Source organism: Microtus oregoni, unplaced genomic scaffold, assembly GCF_018167655.1.
Source record: "Microtus oregoni isolate MIOR12 unplaced genomic scaffold, Mior012 000003F_ref0000135, whole genome shotgun sequence".
In the NCBI taxonomy this organism is placed as follows: domain Eukaryota; kingdom Metazoa; phylum Chordata; class Mammalia; order Rodentia; family Cricetidae; genus Microtus; species Microtus oregoni.
The window spans coordinates 60,722,401-60,744,634 of record NW_024543062.1 but is presented as its reverse complement, the minus strand read 5'-3'; the positions used below and the strand labels follow the sequence as shown (position 1 = coordinate 60,744,634).

The 22,234-nt window shown below is 40.3% G+C and overlaps 1 protein-coding gene across 1 annotated transcript in view; it reads left to right on the top strand.

Annotated features, from left to right (window-relative positions):
* Nucleotides 1-21,783, top strand: part of LOC121446201 (zona pellucida sperm-binding protein 3 receptor-like) — a 38,054-nt gene extending 16,271 nt beyond the window's left edge. Inside the window, 8 exon segments of the mRNA XM_041648675.1 lie at nt 731-768; nt 770-880; nt 883-928; nt 4,618-4,815; nt 12,695-12,892; nt 13,922-14,011; nt 20,720-20,925; nt 21,574-21,783. Coding sequence (XP_041504609.1) covers nt 731-768; nt 770-880; nt 883-928; nt 4,618-4,815; nt 12,695-12,892; nt 13,922-14,011; nt 20,720-20,925; nt 21,574-21,783 — 1,097 coding nt within the window.
* Nucleotides 21,784-22,234: the final 451 nt, after the last annotated feature.

Sequence of the window (22,234 nt, the reverse complement as noted above, 5' to 3'; positions counted from 1 at the left end):
ACCACAATATGGGAAAGATTTGAAGACTTGGAGTCTAGGCTTCGATATTTAGCTATTTCTAAACTTTTTTTTTTAATTGAGAAAATCAGCTCTATCACAATAACTAGCAGGGTGGGCTCTCAGTTCTTTTTTAGGTGTCTAAAGAGGATATAATTTTTAAACGTGTTCCCTGCATGTATCTGACATAAACTTATATTATGAACTGAGTTAAAATGTTATAGACCAGAGCCATATTATCTTGGGCTATCTTTAGTCCTTTGAAAGTCATCCATTGCCCACCCTATGTCTGACGTAGCATTCTTGTGATTATCAGAAACTTAGTATCCTTAGCAAACAGCTAGCTTTCATGAATTTAGAGTTTAAGAATTTCATCGGATATTATATAAAGTCCACAGCATAGTTTTCCCGCTGTAATCATCTACCTGTGGCTCCACCAGCATGTTTGGTAAGTACATTGATTTATGACTTTCTTTGTTCGGTCACTGACAAAATCTCCCGTAACCACTTCCACAGTGGAGCATGGTGTATGGGGAGGCCCGAGTCTGTGTTCCCAGGGCATGCTCACCCATACTGGGCTCCAGAGAGGAGCTGTCTTTTATTTCTTTTAAGGTGAGAACTGGGTCAACCACTTTTCCTGGAACTGTAACTCTCCCCTCCCCCCCTTGCCACCGCTCGACTCGACTGTCATTTCTCTTTCACAGCCTAGATGTCTTTTCCTGTGCTTCTCTAGAAATCATCTGTCATCAGCCACAGATTCCAAGTGGGGGGGGGGGACTTGGCCCCTGGATTTCGACAGTTCTATATTTACAAAGACTCTGTTGAGGTCAGATGCAAGAAGGGTTCTGTTCTCAGAGGCAACAGCGTCATCCGCTGTGAAGCGGTGAAGCTAATAGCGAGTGGTACCCTTCTGTCCCCACTTGTGAGGCCAGTGAGTAAGGACTATGAAGGGGGCTGCAGTGTTGGCAACTAAGGTTATCCAGACTATGGGTGGGATACGTTTATAGGTGCAAGCCCACTTTGAATTTCATGTGTTTATTTGGTTACACACACACACACACACACACACACACACACACACACACCACTGTACTCATGTGAAAGAACAACTTCCTGGAGCTTGTTTTCTTTTGTCATGTGGGTCTAGGGAATGGAACTCAGGATTTTAGTCTTAGTAGCAAGCACCTGAGCCCACGGAACCGTCTCAGTGACTCCCCAAACCTACGTTAATGCAATAATCACACACGTTAAATTTCTATTATCCTTTTCTCCCCCACTTTTCCTGTTAGAAGGAAGACATTCTTGTCAGTAGTATTTTACTGTTATTTATCATGTATATTACAGAGTTTTCATGCCCTGAGTCCACTGGTAATATGAATTAAGTAATTGCTATAAAAATCGTCCTGTAGGATTGCCAGCAGGACGGCTCAATGACTAAATGTGCTTGCCTCCAAAAATAATAAATGGAGTTTGATCCCCAAAACCCACTTTCTGGAAGGTGTTAATGAAAGAAACAGCTCTCATCTCAAAGGAACGCAGATGACGGTTTATTCCAGGGCTGTCTATGAGTGACCATGGCCTGAGAACACACATGTTGTTTTCCTCAAATCCCATGTTCTAATGAGGCAACAGTTCCATGAAGTTATTAGAGAAACAGAAGGGCATAAATCATGCTGGTTGTTCCCTCTGGTAGTCCAGTTTCATCACAATGGGAAACCTCTGTTACTGCCTTGGATACTGTAGGATTGCATCCCCAGCCCTTTAGAAGGTATGGAACTAGGGATCTGTTGAGCTGTGCAGTTGGCCATGATTGCATTTCAGGCATCAGCTTTATTAAGAGAAAGGGACTTTAGGGGAGAGAGCATTAGAGAGGGACAGTATACTCAATTAAAAATAGTATGGCAGGACCTTAAGGGACAGAAACATCTACCATTAAAACTAGAAAGGGGCTTCTTTAAGAGGAATAGTGTAAAATGTGTGTGTGTGTGAGAGAGAAACACACACACACACACACACACACACACACACACACACACAGAGAGAGAGAGAGAGAGAGAGAGAGAGAGAGAGAGAGAGGAAGAGACAGACACAGTGATAGATGATAATAGAGATGTAGAGATAGATAGGTAGATGATAAGTAGATAGAAAGATAGATGATAGGGATAGATTATAGAGACAGATGATAGAGATAGATAGATAGAGATGGGTGGATAGATAGATGCCAGATATATGATAGAGATAAATAATAGATAGATAGGTAGACAGATGAAAAAGATGGATGGATGATAGAGATAGAGATGGATAGATAGAGATGGATGGATGGATAGATATAGACAGACAGATAGATAGATAGATAGATAGATAGATAGATAGATATGGATGGAGAGAGAGAGCTGCAATGAGAGGGATGGAACAGCGGGGCACAGATGCATTTTTTATAAGTCCTAGGGCTTTTGTGGGAAGTTGTACACCTTGTGATTTAGTCTGGGACCCTTTATATGACAAGGAGCATGGAGGAGCCAGGCACTGCTCAGGACCAAAAATTAGGAGTTGTAAAATCATAGCACTACACGGTCTCTGAACTCCTAAGAAGAAAGATGCCACAGATGAAGGGGAAGGGTGATATCTCAGACTGTGGGATCACGGGAGCAGGCCATGAGATAACATTTCCAAAAAGAATGAATTTATACATAAAGAAATCAGAGGAGGAGACATGAAGAATAATGGATAATGGACATCAAATTTGAGTCTCTGGCTTCCTCAAGCTAACTAGAAACAGAGGACTGGATTGTAGCCTCCTCCATCGAGCTGATAGTCGGGGGTGGGCTTTGGGGCAGAGGCTGACATCTGCTAGACTCGTGCATCAGGAAGACATAGCCCATTCAAGTCTGTGTAGTGTGTCAAAGAGCAGTTGGGGTGAATGAGTCAACAGGCAGAATACAGAGGATACGAACATAAGGATGCCACGTCTGGGGTCTATGAAGAGCTTGGAAATCCATTTTAAAAACAAATTTGGTAAGACGAGGTGAGCTACATAGTTTGGTGAACGGTATATTTTTGATATTTTAAGGTAGGTTAGGAAAGGCTGTTGAGAAGGCATCAGAGGATAAAAGCAGGCTTTAGTATGATTAGGCTTGTTCCAGATGTGTCTAAAGTTAATGTTATTAAATGGTTTTAGAGCCTCGGTCACAAGAATGCTGTCACACACAGAGGAAGGCAATAGCCTGACAGATGTTTTTAAAAGGGCTAACATATTCATCCCAGAAGAACTTTGGCTTTGGATCTGTAGTGTTGTAACTCCTAGAGATGCCTGTCACAGACATTCTACCTGCATAGGTAGACCTTGTTGGAGCTTTGGCACAGATGTGGCCTCTTACTGGTGACATCACATTTTTCTGTGCATAGCACTGTTATCTTACCTCTCACATGGCCAGGAGCTGACCCCAGCCCTCATGACTGAGGCTGAGGAACCAGGAAGTCTTCAGGAAGAGAAACACTACCAGAACCATTGAGGAAGAAATTCCTGGATCATATGAATCTATTAATCATCATGACCTGGTGTGATTTTTTTGTCCTCTTCATTTCAAATAACATTTTATATGTGAAATTTAAAAATTAGAATAATCCAGAACTCAATACGTCCTAAAGAAGAAATCAACGAAGGAAACAAGTATTTAGAATTAAATATAGAAGAGACCTAATCTAATTGTCTCTACCAAGTAATACAGGAAGTTTGGTAAGCAGATGTATAGGTGAATGTCCCAGGGAGGATTAATTCTGTAAATAAAACTTTCTGCTGTCCATCAGGCAAAGGCTATGCAGCAGGTGTTTTACCCTGTAGAATGACATATAAAAATTCACCTAAATATTATGAAGGCACAGCTCAACTCTTTAAAAAAATTCAATAACCTTTGTGTGGCATTTAGAAATAGCTCAGACACAAAGCCCAGACAATTTTCCATAGATCTCAAATTTGACGATTTCCCAGGAAGTAATCTTGATTGAACTGGGTCGGATCTCCTAGACTAGTGTTTGTCGGTCACAGTGATCAAACCAAAATGACCTTTAATCCTCTAATGAACTCCAACTCAGCCTCCGTTTCTGCAGCATGGACCCTTTGCTTGGGCTTTCTGATTCTGGCTTAGTGATGTTCCTTCTCTAACCATTTCCTTGTTCTTACATCCTCCTAACATCCAACTTTATGCTTTTATTTTGTTTTGTTTTAACATCATGAGACACTAAAAATAAAATTTACCAACCTGGTAAGAGAGAATTACACTCAAATTACATTTGTAGCTCCAGTTATAAGGGAGTGGTTAGGTGATTTTAGATCCTAAATTTCCCCACTAACTAAGGTTTTAGTTTATAAATTTTCCCAAGAAAGGCAGAAAACTTTGTCTGTTAACCCTTTAATCACTGGTTACTTTTACTACACTGTAAACAACTGTTCTGAATAAAATTATTATGTTTAAAGGGAAACCCAAGAAGTTTGTTCTGACTCACAAACACATCACAATAAGTTGCTCTTGCTAAGTAAAGCTGTGACAGCCATCTTAAATCCCATTTTCATGGCTCTTTGCCAGTTCCAATAACATTCTTCATAATGTTTTTCATGGCCAGATGGTTGTACTGACGTACCAGATATTCCCTATGCTTCCTGGGAGGGCAATAAGTTTCCCTTAAGAAATTTTGAAATATTTGAGATTGGGACCAAATTGAAATACCGGTGCAAGCCTGGCTACCGACCGGTTCTCATGGAGCCCCAGATCGTGACATGTCAAGAGAATCTGACGTGGACGCCTTCCAAAGGCTGTGAACGTAAGTGACCTTGAACTAGAGAAAGCTATTCATTGCACAAGTCTTTCTAGTTATCTATTGAATGGATTGAGCACAATCTTTGAAATTTCCTGGGGCCCATTTCAGAACATAAGATATGATTAATTTTTATAAAAATTCAGTGCACATTTGAATAGATGCCTTATTTTGTGATTATTAAGTGTTTTCTGCCAATCAGTTCTGATTCTGTGAGGTTAGGATTGAAATCTCTATATCAGTTTCCACTGAAGGACCAATGACATGTTTATGCTTTATCTTTTAATCTTTAAAACATATAATTATATGACATATAATAATAAACTATGTTTTCTGCCTTTTGTATTGTTATCTCCTTGACTTCTTTTGAATTAATAATTTCTTTCCTTTCTCTTTGTGTGTCTCTTCCTTTGTTTATTTTTCTACACACACATACACACACACACACACACACACACACACACCTAGCTTTTATTTGTTTTAGTATACAATGAAAATTATAGTATGCATTTTTAGTTTTTGCTATAATGCCTTCACCTCTTTCAAGGTTAGAAAGACTTAGAGCCCTAATTTACTTATACTCAATTTAGATGCTATTTTTAATATATTTTAACTCTATGTAAATTTTAAATGCCACGTAACTGTTCTCATTGATACCTGCCATTGAATCTCTTCTGATTCTTTTTTTTTGTGTGTTGATGAATTTTATTTGCAAATTATGCTTCCGTGCTCCCTTATCCAACCTTCCTTTTATCCCAATCCTCCTTTTCCCCCAAGTTCCCCCCATTCTCCCCTTCTCCCTTTACTCTCCCCATCTCCCCTTACCACCATCCCACCCCACCCCCAAGATCTCAATTTTCTCCCCGGCCATTTTGTCTACTTCCCATAGCCAAGAGGACAACTATATGTTTTTCCTTTGGTTCACCTTCTTACTTAGCTTCTTTGGGATCACCAATTGTAGACTCCGTGACCCTTGTTTATGGCTAGAAACCAATTATGAGTGAGTACATCCCATATTCATCTTTTTGGGTCTGGGTTACCTCACTCAGGATAGTGTTTTCTATTTCCATCCATTTGCATGCAAAATTTGAGAAGTCATTGTTTTTTACCGCAGCGTAGTACTCTAGTGTGTATATATTCCATACTTTCTTCATCCATTCTTCCTTTGAAGGGCATCTAGGTTGTTTCCAGGTTCTGGCTATTACAAATAATACTGCTATGAACATAGTTGAACAAATGCTCTTGTCATATGATCGGGCATCTCTTGGGTATATTCCCAAGAGTGGTATTGCTGGGTCCAGGGGTAGGTTGATCCCGAATTTCCTGAGAAACCGAAACACCGATTTCCGATCTATTGGGAGCTCACCAAGGCCAGCTGGACTGTGACTGAAAAAGCATGGGATAAAACTGGACTCTCTGAGCATGGCGAACAATGAGGGCTGATGAGACACCAAGGACAATGGCACGGGGTTTTGAACCTACATAATGTGCTGGCTTTGTGGGAGCCTAGCCAGTTTGGATGTTCACCTTCCTAGAAATGGATGGAGAGGGGAGGACCTAGGACTTACCACAGGGCAGGGAACCCTGACTGCTCTTTGGACTAGAGAGGGATGGGGAGAGGAGTGGGGGGAGGGGGAGAAGGGTGGGTGGAGGGGGAGAAGGGTGGGAGGAGGGGGAGGGAAATGGGAGTCTGGGAGGAGGTGGAAACTTGTTTTTTTTTCTCCTTTTCTCAATAAAAAAAAAATGGAAAAAAAAACAAAACAATGTTTCAAAGCCATTATCTTCTGTATGTGTTCAAAGACAAAATTAGCTATTTATGTTTATCTCCTAAAACCACTAGTTTTTTTTTATTAAAAATTTCCACCTCCTCCCATTTCCCTCCCCTTTCCCTCCACTACCCCCTCCCTCTCCAGTCCAAAGAACTGTCAGGGTTCCCTGCCCTCTGGGAAGTCCAAGGTCCTCCCCGCTCCATCCAGGTCCAGGAAGGTGAGCATCCAAACAGACTAGGCTCCCACAAAGGCAGTACATGCAGTAGAATCAAAACCAATGCCATTGTCCTTGGCTTCTCAGTCAGCCCTCATGTCAGGCACGTTCAGAGCATGTGATCAAAATGGACTCTCTTCTGATTCTTTAGACTTACCATGCCATGTTCCTTTCCCCAGTGGATACTCTAGTCTCCTTTAGTGAGGATCTACTGGTTATGAAATGTCCTTTGTCTCTTACCATGTCTTCACCTTACCATTTGGGGATATGTTTTAAGGGCAGACAAGTCTAGACAAACAACTGTTTTCTTTGGTCATATAAATTTTATACCATCTTGGCTTATTTTTGACATGAATTTTACTTTTGTTTATACTCATGATTATTTCAAAGGATTTTTTCCTGACTACTTGCTAGGAGCTTCCTTTCCTCAGTTTTTCAACACTTTTCCTAGGTATATATTCTTTTGCTATACAAACATGGTGATCTGCATTGAATCCCTGGAACCAACGAAGGTGAAAGAGAAAAACTGACTTCCTTAGTCTCAGGGGTTAATTTTAGATTATTAGGTTTGTGCATCAAGTGCCTTTACTCACTGAGCTTTTTCTCTGGAACTCAAACATATTGATTTTAACCGATAACCTTTTACCTCTTGTCCCTGCACGTTCTTGGTAACCTCAGAATATAAAGCCCAACTTTAAATTATAGAAAACCACAGCTAATCAAAATGCAGGGTTGTTGAGCCCAGTCCCAGTGGATATATCTACAAAGCACTCCCACTCTTAAGGCTCCAGGAACATTGCCAAGAAGACAGGTGGAAAGAGTGTAAGAGCAAGAGGACCAGGGACTGTGCTGTGAGATTGTCTCTCCTAGGAATGTCAGAAGCTACAACCATAAAGTCTCTCCCGCATGACTGCCTACACATGAGCGGAAGAAGGAAAATACTGACAAACATGCCAAAAGGGACAGTGAAAATCCCATGAGGTCTCAACACTACACAAAGATCTACAGGCAACTAAGGATGCTGACAATGGAATAGGTAGTATTCCCCAGGGAAGAACACACCATTTGGTTATTTAATACCAAATGGTCAGCCTTGATAACACACAACACACACACACACACACACACACACACACACACACACACCACACATGCATGTAACAATTATTAATGACAAAAGAGGCCCCAAATTTAAAAAACAGCAAAGAAGGGTATATGGGAGTGTTTGGAGAGAGAAAAGGAAAGGGAGAAATGATGTAAGTACATTCTCAAAAATAAAAGAAAACAAGTCTCATCGTCTTTAACAGCTTCAATTTCAACACTGTTTAAAAGTCTAAGCACAGAATCCAGGCAGTCTTTCAACCGCGAGCCCCTGTAAGATATAAGTGACTTGGTTCTAATGTCAATGACACATAATAATAATTTCCATTTTAATTAGAAAAAGCCAGAGATTTCAAAAGGAATTATTAGATTCAAGTGATACTGAAACCCAGTATTGAAAACACTAAATCTTGTAGCTGTGGATCTGGCATCTGGGACACATGAAGGAATCAGCTGGGCTCCCAGGGGCTTCACCCTCACCGTTTCACACAGGGGCCTCTCAGTGAACTCCTCGTAGAGACTCCAGCCCTGTTATATACTGACTGATCTTAGTGACTCCCTGAAACTTCTAAACAAGTCTTGCATCTGTCATGTTTCGAAACAAATGCCACGTGGATGCTGCTGCTAAGTTCTACTGTTAGTGAAGGATGGAGCCTGGCCTTTTGGACCACAGCTATTGTGGGTTTTGCTGCTTTGTTGGCTAAATCAGCCACTTTCCTAAGCAGTCAGTTACGATGGGGGACCCCTGAGGCTTCAGTATTGGATTCCACCATCTCATTTCACGTGCATTTGCATTTTCACAAATTGGCTCCTTTGATGGGTGTGGTCTTGCTTCCAAGGAGCCTTTCCTATTATTCCAAAGGAAAGAGTGGGGTTTCTTTTAAACATTTGTAGATGTTTTATTCTATGCACTTTCCTTGCCTGCAGTTTTAAACTTGTGTGTGCAACTTTCCTTGCTACATTTCACATTCTTTTTAATATTTTTAATTTCTTCCTTTCCCCTTCTCCCTCCTTCCCTCCCTCCCTCCCTCCCTCCCTCCCTCCCTCCCTCCTCTCTCTGTCTCTCTCTCTCTGTTGTAGATCTGAACAAGAATGCTGAGAATTAATCATGTCATAGATTGAACATTAGGATGTCTTGAAATTTCCTGTACCAAAGACATTAGTTGCTTACTCATGAGTTAAGCATTGCTCAGTTTCTCAAGACACAGGCAGGATGAAGCCAGATTCTTGGCCAGAATAGCAAAAATGGCCTCTTGGCCAGTTCCCAATAGAGCTGTTAATTGTTCCCCTCTGAAACTTCATAAACTGGCTTCCAGAATTTGCATCTGACATTCTGGTTTTACAGCCCCCACCATAATCGTTCTTTTTACAGGGCTCTGGGTCTGATGTTCCAAACTCTTCCATATTGCTCTCAAAACCAGTTCTAAAACCCAAAGAATCATATGTTCACATTATAACAGCAAAGAACCTACTTCTTAGTACCAATTTTCTGCACTATTTTCTTTTCTGATTGCTGAAACAAAGTACCTTATGAAAGCAACATATAGGTTAGAAAGATTTGTTTTGGCTTACAGGTCTAGGAGCCGCCATACAGCATGTATAGGCAGGAACCAGAGAGCCTTGAATGCTGGTGCTCAACCTGTTCCCCTTTTATCCAGTCCAGAACCTAGGGCATAGAACGGTGTTGCCTGTATCCACAGAGTGTCTTTCCATCTCAGTTAACCAAATCTAGATAATTTCTCACAGACATGCCTTGTCTGGATAATCTCTCAAGGTTCTGAGCAGAGATTTATCTCCTGGGGGATTCCAGAGCCTATCAAGTTGACAACACTAACCATTACAATTTGCCTAATATTCCTAATGCTTTCCTAATTGAGTCATTGAGATTTTCCTGTAAATGTGATAACATCATCTGTGGACAGTAGTGACAACTTCCTCTTACAACTTTACATTTTAATAAACTTTTCACTTGCTTCTTTGCTGTGGCTAGGTCTTCCAGTACTGTCTTGCCTCAAAATGGTGAACATGGATGTTTTGTCTTATTTTGGATCCTATAGAGAAATATTTAAGCTTTACCCACTTAGGATTATGTTGACTGTAGGTATATTCCATATGGCATATGGTTTTTATACCTACTTTTCTCAGAGATATTTGCATGAAAGTGTTTTTAGTTTTATCAAAAAATTCATCTATATACTCCAGTTTATTTACTTCATTCTATTATTGTAGTGTATTGTGATTGTTGATTTGCCTGTGTTAAACCATCTTTCCATTATTGGGATAGCTCTCAATAGATAATGGTCAATAGTCTTTTCAAGGTGTTGTTGGACTTGGCTTGATAAAATTTTGTTGAGGATTTTTGTCCCTTTTTTTAGGGATATTATCCTGTAACTTTCTTTTTTTGTGAGTCATTGTCTGACTTTGGAATGAGTATCTTATAAAAAGAGTTTGAAAGAACTCTTTTTGTTTTAGCTCTTACATTAGTCAAGAACTGGTATTAGTGAAAACCCCTGGAACTGTTTATGCCTTTGATAGGAGAAAGATTTTATTGCTGGCTCAATCTCATTATTTACTGGTCTTCTCTCTCTTCATGACTTAATCCTTGCAAGGTCAAGTATTCAGAATCATATCTCTGAATGTGAGCATTTCTTAAGTGACTATTTTCCCTGCTGAGGCAGAGCAATCACAAATTTAAGGCCCTCCTGAACTGCAGAGCAAGTTCAAGACAATTATTGTGTTCTTTGGGCTGGTGGTGACTGCTGAAATTTCAACATTAGTTACCTTCCCAAGTCAAGGTTTACCACAGTCATAGACCCAGTCTTTATCAGTGTTTTAGCAGTTGAGGGTGCTCCAAGTCCACACTTGTCACAACCTGCAGTTAGTCTGAAGCTTAGGATGGTTGATGAAGGTTCTGAGGAAGGTATTCCATTCCTATTAGGTCCTGAAGACTTTGATTTCGGCTGGGGAAGACCTAGACTCTTCATTCACAGTCACTGGCCTGTAATTTGGTGCCATAGATTATGCCTGAAATGGACAGTGCTGTGGTCACCTGGCTGTTGGATCACTGGATCATCCTGGATTCTATTGCTTGTCGGGACCAGCACAGCACTGCACAGGACCAGGACCAAGGACCGAGACCCCATCTTCTAAGACTGCCTGCTCTTGCCTATTTTTGGCCAGAGAGCACCCAGCCTGACAGAAATGAGCTCTATTGTACGTTCTACCCAAGCTTTGCTTGTGTCTTCAACCCGTTCCCTTGGCAACAGTGAACCTAACTATGGGTACAACTTATGGACCAAAGATTCTGCCCATTGTATTCTGCCCATATTGGGTTTTAGCACAGCAGGAATTACAAAACAGAGTTTTGAGCTTACTTTCTTATTCTGCCTTCAGCAGATGGAGTCTTTCCTTATTGAAGGTTAAGATAGTCCAAGGTTAAGAAAGGAAAATTAAAAATGACCCCTTGGTCACTAAATCTGATATTAATCTAGGTCACGCTGGAAGTTTATACCTGAACAGAGCCCCGAGAGACTGTTCTCAGGTCCATACTATGGCAGACAACAGAAATAAAATTGCTATGAAAGAGTTTGTCCTTTAGAGGTCTCAGATTTTCTATTGTCTACAGAGATTCTGTCCACAGATGCTGATCTAGAAGTAGGGGTCATGGAGACCTGCCCAGTAGTGATCACTAAGGTAAACATGGTACAGGTTGTGGGGCATATGTCTAGTTCCCTCTCTTTCTTCCAAGTAAAAGATGGCTCTCTCCCTATAGTAGGGCTTGGGCGGGGGGAGGGAATAGGGTGAGCTGGGAGTGAGTGGCTATGATATAGTCAACTCTTTCCCCCTTTGTTTCCTTCTTCAACACATCTTTTCTTTTTACTAGGCTCAAACTTATTATAATGTCCTCCTGCCAGATTCTCCTAACTTTTTGTGAAGATATTTTTTATAATAATTTTGTTTGGGATTGTCCTTCCATAAGTATTATGCAGAAGATCACAGATATTTATCCTAGCACCACTAAGGCTATTGATAGAGTTATGGATCAGGATATACTGACAGAAGACTTACAAAAGTTTTTGTCAGAGAACCTAGCACATTGCCTAGCAGTTCCAGGTATACATGTGGTGGTTTGAATACTCGGTCCCTGGTTGGTGGAACTGTTTGGGAACAATGTGGAGGCGTGGCTTTGTTGAAGGAGGTGCATCACAGGAGGAAGGCTTTGAGGTTTCAAAAGACTCACACCATTTTTAGTGTGCCTTCTGCCTCCCGTTTATGAGTTAAAATAAGGGTTCTCACTTGCTGCTCCAACCACCTGTCACCATGCCCCCCTCTCTGCCATCATAGTCTCTAACCCCATGGGGCCATAAGTCCAACTAGACTCTTCCTTTTTAAAATTGACTTCATCATGGTATCTCATCACAGGAATGAAAAAGCAACCAACAATATGTTTTAACAGGGGAAATGATCAAATAAAGACTTATCCTGCCATCTTGACACAGCCCTTCTTTCTCTTTTCTTCTGAATCATGGTTATAAACACTAAAAGTTAAATATACTCCACTGATCAGTGTGTAGTATTGCAATCATCAACTGCATTTCTCTACTGTTTTGCACTGAATGTTTCTAGAATTTATTCAATTGAAACTTTATACCTATTCAAAGTTTTTTTCCACTCCACTGAAAGCAACATTTCATCCTGTTACCAGGAGTTTGATTATTAATGTCTTCCATGAGATAGAGCCACAGCTTCAAAGATGTCTTTCCCATAAGATTAAGCATGTACATTTTCTTTTATCTCCCAGGAGCATGTTGCCCAACGCCAAATATGGATAAAATCAGGATTGTAAGTGAAAGGAGAGATTTAACTGGTGTATGCATCTATGCCTATGGAGACTATGTTTTCTATATCTGTGCTGAAGGCTCTTACCCTATGTCAACTGATGGGAGGAGTTCATGTCAAGCGGATGGAAGGTGGGAACCTGCAATGCCATCATGTCAGGGAGGTAAGACTGCTGAGGGAACTTGTCGTCATCATTCCCCAGATATCCCAAGTTGTAGTGATGAGGCAATCAGGCCTGCTTTTGTCCTGTCTGGCTCCTGCATGGCTAACTTAGCCCCGGAAATAATAACACGGAAACTGTATTCATTTAAACACTGCCTGGCCCATTATATCTAGCCTCTTCTTGGCTAATTCTCACATTTTGCTTTAACCCATATCTAGTAATCTGTGTATCACCACAGGATTGTGGCTTACAGGGAAGATTCTAACCTACATCCATCTCAGGCCGGAGCTTCATGGCATCTGCCTGACTCTGCTTTCTTCCTCCCAGCATTCTGTTCTGTCTACTTCACCCACCTAAGGGCTGACCTATCAAAAGGCCAAGGTAGTTTCCTTATTTGACCAATGAAAGTAACATATAGACAGACGACCCTCCTACATCACCAAGTGATTCTATGCAGTTTCATGAAGAATCATCTTCTTAAAAAGTAATTGAGTTTGGGCTAGTCAGTAGAGGCACATGCCTTTAATTGGGAGGCAGAGGCAGGTGAATCTCTGTGAGTTCGAGGCCAGCCTGGTCTACAAGAGCTAGTTCCAGGACAGGATCCAAAGCTACAGAGAAACCCTATCATGAAAAACCAAAAAAAAAAAAAAAAGTAATGGGTTTGGGATTGTCCTTTCAATAAGTATTATGTGGAAGATCACAGATATTTATCCTAGCACCACCAAGGTTATTGGTAGAGTTATGGATCAAGATATACTGACAGAGGACTTACAAAAGTGTTTGTTAGAGAACCTAGCACATTGAATAAAATCCTTCAATGTTGCAGTTTGCTAATGTTCTTGCATATATTATCTGTTAATGTTATGGCCAATATTTTAGTAATGTAAAAGACTAATCCACAAGTCTCTGTATTTATACACCAAGGGGAAAAGAATGGCTTATAGGATTATGAAACAATGGAAGATTTCTTATGGGCGGGAGGATTGTGTACTAGTGACTGACATCAACCTTATCCTTTTTCTCATTCTGATTCAGAAATGCAATCCCATGTTGCTGTTACCTCACCAAGTGTATCAGAAACAATCACGAAGAACAATAAATATCTATCTGATAATGGTAAGTCACTGAAAATATCATTGTAGAGCAATGTGGCTATCTTACTATGAATGATTCTTTACCTCAACATGACAGTCTATTGCACACCATAGTTTGGGTTAATATAAAAGCAAAGTTTAAGAAGATATAATGAGATCTAGCATAATTTCGTAGGACATCATAGGAAATAGGGATGGGATGTGAGAAAGAATCTTGATTAAAATAATATCCATCATATTATTCAAGAACACTATAAAGGAGGGTTGAAAGTAAATTACCTCTGCTCTGGGGTTGTAAACTGATATGACTAGTCTTCTTTCACTACTGCCCATTCTGTTTCCTTCAGTCAGCACACGAGTAGGCTTGGGCTTTTTGACAGCTGTGATATCTCTAGCTGTTATTCCTGGTGAACAGAATTTCTTCATGCCTCAAAATTGCCTACTTAGTCCAAATCCCGCTGGTGGAACTCAACAGTGATTGTCTTGAGCTCCAGATATACTATTTCCCGAACCAGTATATATCAGACATCCTGACTTCTTCATCATGATATATCTTCATCATGATCACAGCTTATTGCCACAAATATGGTAATACTTCCCCTCATCCAAGCTGTCCCAGTATGTAAAGAAGCCCAGAGAAATTTTCTGAGAGCTATAGCTTAAATATCAATGGTCAGCTTCAGTGTCCACTGCTTGGATTGTTTATATCAATGGACAACTTCAGTGTCCACTGCTTGGATTGTTTATTTCAATTGTCAGCTTCAGTGTCCACTGCTTGGATTGTTATATCAATGGACAGCTTCAGTGTTCACTAGTTGAATTGTTTTGCTTCTGGTCTTAGCAGCATGCATAGTCTACTGATATAAAGATATAAGAAGAAAGTAAGTTATGAAAATATTATGCAAATGTCTTGGTAGGATTAATTTTGAGTGGTATGAACCATACTGGTCCTGTGTTTTCCCCTATTGGTCACATATACAGAGATACTGATCAACATCCTGGACGTAGCATCTTTATTCTGTTAAATGTGTGTGTTGTATGTATATATGTATGCATGCATATGTTTCCTGTTTTATTAATTTTTGAGGTTAAAATGCAAATCTATGTATGAGCTTGATTATGGAACTTCTTTCTATTCATAGTGTCATTATACTTTGTTCTAATTTGTTTCTTTCTCCTATAATTCTCTCCCTACCACCTATTTTTCTTTGGCCAGCTCTGTTTGTTCCCCTGAGAATATCCCTGCTATGCTTTCATGTCACAAATACGATATTATTTTCTCTTTACCCCTATTTTAAGAACTCTTCCTCCCCTCTCATGACTCCCTTTCGAGCTGCACAACTTACACACACACATACACACAAGCATGAGCGCACGCGCGCACACACACACACACACACACACAACACACACACAAACACTTAAATAAAAGAAAGTCAAGATAAAAATCACCAATGCAGAAACAAGAGAAAATAGGAATAAGCCTACTCTGGCTTTTCTTTTTTTTTTTAACAGAGCACATACCATGCTAAATGGTGTGTGTGGAGAAGAGTTCTACCAGAGAAGTGTCCTGAAAGACTCAAAGCTTCCGGTGCAAGGAAAGCTACGGACCTGTGGACAATCTGTGTTACCAGAAACCCAAGTCAGAGGACAAATATCATAACCACAGAAGACAGCAGAAACACACTGTAAAGGGTGTAGAAGAATCTGAAACTGGAAGATTGCCAATGTCCGAATTCCCGTCGTCTCTATTATTGTATGGAAGGGCAGGTGGTTGGATTGTAGGACCATAGGACTAGCAGAACTGTTCACCAAAGACTTAAACACAACCTGTGTGGATCACTGCCACAGCACCCCATAGACACAGCCTAGGACTGAGAGATCTGCGATGCTCAGTATCGTCCTATCCCACTGTGCCCCGTGGAGCAGGGCATCCATCCTCATGCATCAGCACTCAGAAGATGTGTCCTCCCAATACAACCGACTGCAGCCTGCACGGACTGTGGAGATCAGCAGAAGTGAGAGGGTCTGATGCTCACAGACTCGCAACGACCTCATCCTTGCCGTGGCAGGGAGGAACCGGACAGATGACAGGAAGTTTTTTATGCAATGTGTGGCAGAAACCTGATGGACAAAACTGAGGTCAAAACAGGCATTGAACTTTTCCCCAGCCATCAAGAAGCATTGACAGAGAACATAATACTTTTTAAAATAAAAAATATTAATTTATAATAACTTCTCAAAATTATGTACCCATATTTACTAAACCTAGACACTGTGCATCTCAACAAACTTCTATACATGTAGAATAGCTGTTTTGAAGCTATGAAACTTCATATGTGATTTATACTTTAGTAATCAAATATATTTTATGCATTTATCCACCAACAGAAAATGAAATCAGTAGCTTTTCTATATACCAGTAATGAACTTGCTGACAAGTTATATAAAATATCCCATTCACAACAGCTAAAAATAATAAGATATCTAGGAATATGGGGCTGAAGAGATGGGTCAATGGCTAAGAGCCCTGTTGCTCTCTTACAGTATCTGTTCAGTTTCCAGCATCCTCCATTCCTCTAGTTTGGGTAAGATACAAGATGTCCTCTTTCGATCCTCAGGAATCAGGCAAAGCATGTGGTTCACATACATACATGCAGGCAAAACACTCACACATACGAAATAAAATTAACTAATTAAGAATAAAATTTAATATATATAGGACTAAACCTAACAAAGAAGATGAAAAACCTTAAAACAATGAAAAAAGAAATCAAAGAAGACATTGGGTGTTAAGAAAAAAAAAAAACCTTTGTCCTGGACTGGCAGAATTAACTTTGTGAAAATAGCTATCCTCTCCAAAGAAATTTATAGACTCAGTGCAATCTCCATGGAAATGCCAATGACATTCTTCACAGAACTTTAAAAACATTTTAAAATTAGCATGGAAACACATATAGAAATTTACAGGTAGCCAAAGTAATCCTAAGCAACCAGAACACAGTCAGAGATTTATTATCCGACCTCAAACTGTGCTATTAAGCCTTAGTGACAAACATAGCATGGTGCTAGTCCAACGGCAGACACATAGACCAACAGAACATAAGGGGCCTGGAAGTAAACTCACACGATATGCACCATATATAAACTCACACGATATGCACTATATATAAACTCACATGATATGCACTATATATAAACTCACACGATATGCACTATATATAAACTCACACGATATGCACTATATATAAACTCACACGATATGCACTATATATAAACTCACATGATATGCACTATATATAAACTCACATGATATGCACTCATGCATGCACTATATATAAACTCACACGATATGCACTATATATAAACTCACATGATATGCACTATATATAAACTCACACGATATGCACTCATGCATGCACTATATATAAACTCACATGATATGCACTATATATAAACTCACATGATATGCACTATATATAAACTCACATGATATGCACTATATATAAACTCACATGATATGCACTATATATAAACTCACATGATATGCACTCATGCATGCACTATATATAAACTCACACAATATGCACTATATATAAACTCACATGATATGCACTCATGCATGCACTATATATAAACTCACATGATATGCACTCATTATGCATATATAAACTTATATACTATGTGCTCATGTATGCACTATATATAAACTCATACAGATATGCACACCTAATTTTTGACAAAAGAGTTAAAATTTGTTTTAAAAAAATCCAATTCAAGAAATATTGCTAGCTGGCAAGATTGGACAAGTACCTATGAAAGAATGAAATTGGACCCCTATTTCTTTCCCTGTACAAAAGTTAATCCAATGTGGATCAAATGTCTTAATTTAACACCAGAAATGCTTATACAATTATAGAAAAGCATGCTGAAAACATTTCAGAATACAGGCAATGGAATTCTGCCAGAAATAGCCACAGCTGTTGGCAAATGGGGTTACATGAAGGTAAAAGGCCTCCGCTCAGTGAAGGAAACTATCAGCAGAGCAAACAGACAGCAAAGAAAATAGTGGAAGAGTCTTTCCAGCTACACTTCAGAGAAAGGGTTAATTTATAGAATTTTTTAAAGCTACAAACATTAAACAATGATAAAACAAACTTTCATTCAGCAAGTAGGCAATGAACTGGACAGACAGCTCTCAGAAGAAAAATATAAATGGCCAATATATATTTCAAATACACGTTCAGCATAGCCACCAGGGAAATACAAGTTAAGAGTATTTTGATATTTGGTCTCACCCATCAGAACGGCTTTCATCAAGAAAACACAAAAGCAATGCCTGCGGCTGTAGAGAAAGAAGACACCTTGTTTCCTATTAGTAGGAGTCTAGACTAGTGTCACCATGGCAGGATGGAGGTTCTAAAAAATAAAATTAGGTTGGGGGTGGTGCACGCCTGTAATCCCAGCACTCGGGAGGCAGAGGCGGGCAGTTCTCTGTGAGTTTGAGGCCAGCCTGGTTAACAGTGAGTTCCAGGACAGGCTCCAAAGCTACAGAGAAACCCTGTCTTGGAAAGCCAAATAGAACTAATATATGACCTAGCTAAACCACCTCCGAGCATACCCTCAAAGGAGTCCATATCTTACCACAGAGATACATACACATCCACATTTACTGAATCTCAAAGACACAGAATCAGTCTGGATGGCCATCAACAGATGGATGGATAGTAAAAATGTACTACTTATACACAAAGAAATTTTATTTGGCTGTAAAGAGAGATGAAATTCATAGTTAAATGGCTAGAACTAGAAAAAAAATGCTGTGAGTTAACAGGCTCAGGGCAACAAATTCTGTGTGTGTTCGTATGTGACTTCAACTTGTTCTTTTGTGTACTGATGTGGGAGTGAGTCTAAGTAGAGACCAGGAAACTGGTGCCCAGTAGAAGGGAGAATGGGCTTTTAGGTTGTAGACCACAGGGGACATGAAAATGGAAGGGGGAAGGGCAGAAGCTGAAGGGAGAAAGTAGGATGGGAGGACCTCGATGGAGAAGCACAGAAAAAACAATTCAGTGTATTTCCCCTACTGGCTTAGTTTTCCTTTGGTCCCATGTCTCCTTTTTCATACCTGTTTTCTCCCTTTGGTTTGAGAACATCTTCTCTCTACTGGTCCTACACCCCATGTTTGACGTAGAGAAACTGATTTTAGAAGCTCACAGATGAGGGGATTTGTCTCAGGTTTATGACGCCTCGAGTCTCAAATGAGACTCTGGACTTTGTATTTTTAAGTTGGGACAAGTAAGACTTTGTAGTCATTTGTGTGGAATGATTTCATGCTTAAGTGTAAGAGACGTGAACTTATAAAGAAGGGGAAAGGTATTATTCAAATACATCCCCTGTACTTAAGTCCTGTGCTTGAAACCAGAGGCGAATGAGCCCTTATGATGAGATCCTGCGCTAGCCCTGGGGGTGGCTCAGCTATGCCAGGGTGAATTGTGGTTCATGTGAGTCTGGTCTCTCTGGGTGCTTTATCCTTTCAAACTCACCACTGAAGCACGAAGGAGTCAAATCCAAACCCTATTCCTTCAGATTTGCATGAATCAGACTCTAAGGAAACTCACTTCTCTGTAGATTACCCAGAGTACAGTGTTCTGTTATAGGAACAGAAAACAGACAGCCACCTCCTTACCCTGAAGCTTGGATGTTTGAGTGCGTTGAAGCATATATTTGTTGGCCATGCTATGTGTCTTGATGTCTTTTCATTGGGAACCGTTGTCTCTTCAATGTTACACCAGGCCCACTAGCAATGCGGGGAAGATAGGGTTACAAAGTAAGAACAGCAATATTTTCTGTCTGTCAAGGCCTACCTATATCTTACCTTTTCTCTATTTATTTAATAACATTTAAGATATGAATAGTAAACTTAAAAAAATTGGCAAAAAGAACGTTAAAAATGAACACTAGTTTTCTTTCCTGAGCCCTAAGAGCACAGGTAAGCCCCATTGCCAGAGGCAGCCTCTACTGTTCAGCTGTTCTATGTCTTCCTAGATACTCAGAGGCAAGACTTGATGGCTTTGGTCTAAGAATCTATTTGCGCCTCTAGTAAACTTTCCACAACAACCCTCATTTCTTTCCAAGTATTCAAGAAAGAGGAATTGCAAGGGTTAATACCTCATAAAGTGTTGCAAATTCCCACTAAAATATTATGATGGCCACGATCCGTCCATGGCCTTTCTGGGTCTGTGGGCCAATGATGCTCCTGGCTGATGAGCTGATGTAGAATGAAGATGAGGTAAGAATGTGACTTCCTCTTCAGTGTCCTTGGTTCCTTATCATTTTCCTAGCAACCAAAAGTCACTGTTTCTGTTGAACCCTGCATCATTAAAAGATTGAAAAGGACATCCTTAGCATCATGCATTAGATCAAGGTTGTGGGGAAGAAATGCAAGCATAGGTTATAACACTTAAGGTATATGAGGTTTAGAGGCTTAACTTTCTCAGTTTTGTTGTTAGTCAAATGTTAATAACAATAGAAACTAATTCATAAAAGTATAGCAAAATTTATAAGGCAGCAAAAATTGAGCATGTAAATACGCATATCACTTTTCTCAATAGATATCAGGACTATTATAATTATTATTGAAATCAGTAAGTTTTGCTGAAACCAAATGCAAGTATACGCAAAGTTTCTCATATTTTCATTGTCTAATTCAATTTTGACATCTCCTTGAAAGGAGAAAGCTCAAAGGATGTTTCCGCTAGAGGTGTGTGCTCCAAACCAGTGATCATGCATGGAAGCCTGTCTGTGGAGAAAGAGCACTATTCAGAGATGGAAAACATCACCATTCAGTGTGACACCGGATATGACTTAGTTGGCTCCCCAAACATCATCTGTTTGGAAAACAGAACATGGGACCCTGAGATACCCAAATGTAAGACGGTGAGTGGCGCAATCCAGGGAACTTCCGTGATGTCACCCTTAAATATAGCAGTCTCTTCCCAAGGTTCTGTCCTAGACTATGATGGTAGCACCTGGCACCTACCAGGATGCCCAGTTTACTAGATATGCACTTACAACCTTGAAGCATCACGGTGAGCTTGAAGGAACAGATTTCTCTGCTCTATGGCTGCATCCAGAACTTTAGGATTGAGGGTTTCCTAGACCTAGTGCCCTGACCATAACTTTCCATGTTGGTGGTCTGTATACATTTGCTCTGCTTCTGGGGTGTGTGAAAGACTCCCCCCCCACCTCTCCTTATAGGGCCGCTCTGGATCCTTGGAGCTCCGTGTCTTTTCTTCTTCAACTATACTTTTCTGCTCCTCAAGAGGCATGTGTCTTATAGTCCTAGCAACCTGGTGGTGGGCATCGAAAGTCCTAAGCTCAAGTCTCTCCTGGGTTGTAAAATCCTGCCTGCACACACACACACACACCTCTCTTCCTCATGGTGTGTGGCCTTCATGGGAACACCTGCTGGGGATGCAAAGTCCTGATTTTCTCTATGTCCATCAATTATATCAACCTCACTTTTTGCCAGGAATCCCTCTCAGACTGTACCCTCCCCCATTTATTTCTTTAAATTACCTGTAGGAGGCCCTTGAAGAATGCGAACAAGTGAATGAAGGCAGAAAGCTCTTGCAGTGCCTCTCAAGCCCAGATGAAGTGCAAAAGGCCCTGGAGGTGTACAAGCTGTCTCTGGAGATCGAACAGTTAGAACTGGAGAAAGGGAAGTGGATACGAGTCCACAGGAAACCTTCTAAACATGTTAAAATGAAGGGGCCCCTTAGGCCTTTTGGTTAATGCCCAGGATCTCCATGCAGCAGCTGGACTGGCCCCTAAGCGCTACCACTCCTGCTATGAAGTTTCTGGGACAAAAGAACTTAAGTGGGTTTTTCTCATTTTGTTTTTGAAACTATGTCAGTGCTTATAGGCTAGTTATTGCGGTTCAGTTGCCTTCTCGGCTCGACTCACGGGAATGGATAAATATAAACTATTAAATGCCAAATGTTTGCGTTGTCATTCTGTTCATTATGTTGCATGAATATGATGGATCCAGAACACAAATTCACTCTCTAACATGTCTGTAGGTAATTTTATTTCTCCTTTATTTTCTACCTTTCAAAGAATACAGTTCAGACTATCCCAACCCTATTCCTGCTGACTTGTCACAGAATGCCATGACTCTGTGACTCGTGTGTTGTAAGAGGCCACTTGTTTGTTCCGGGATGCTTGGACCTGAAATAACCACACA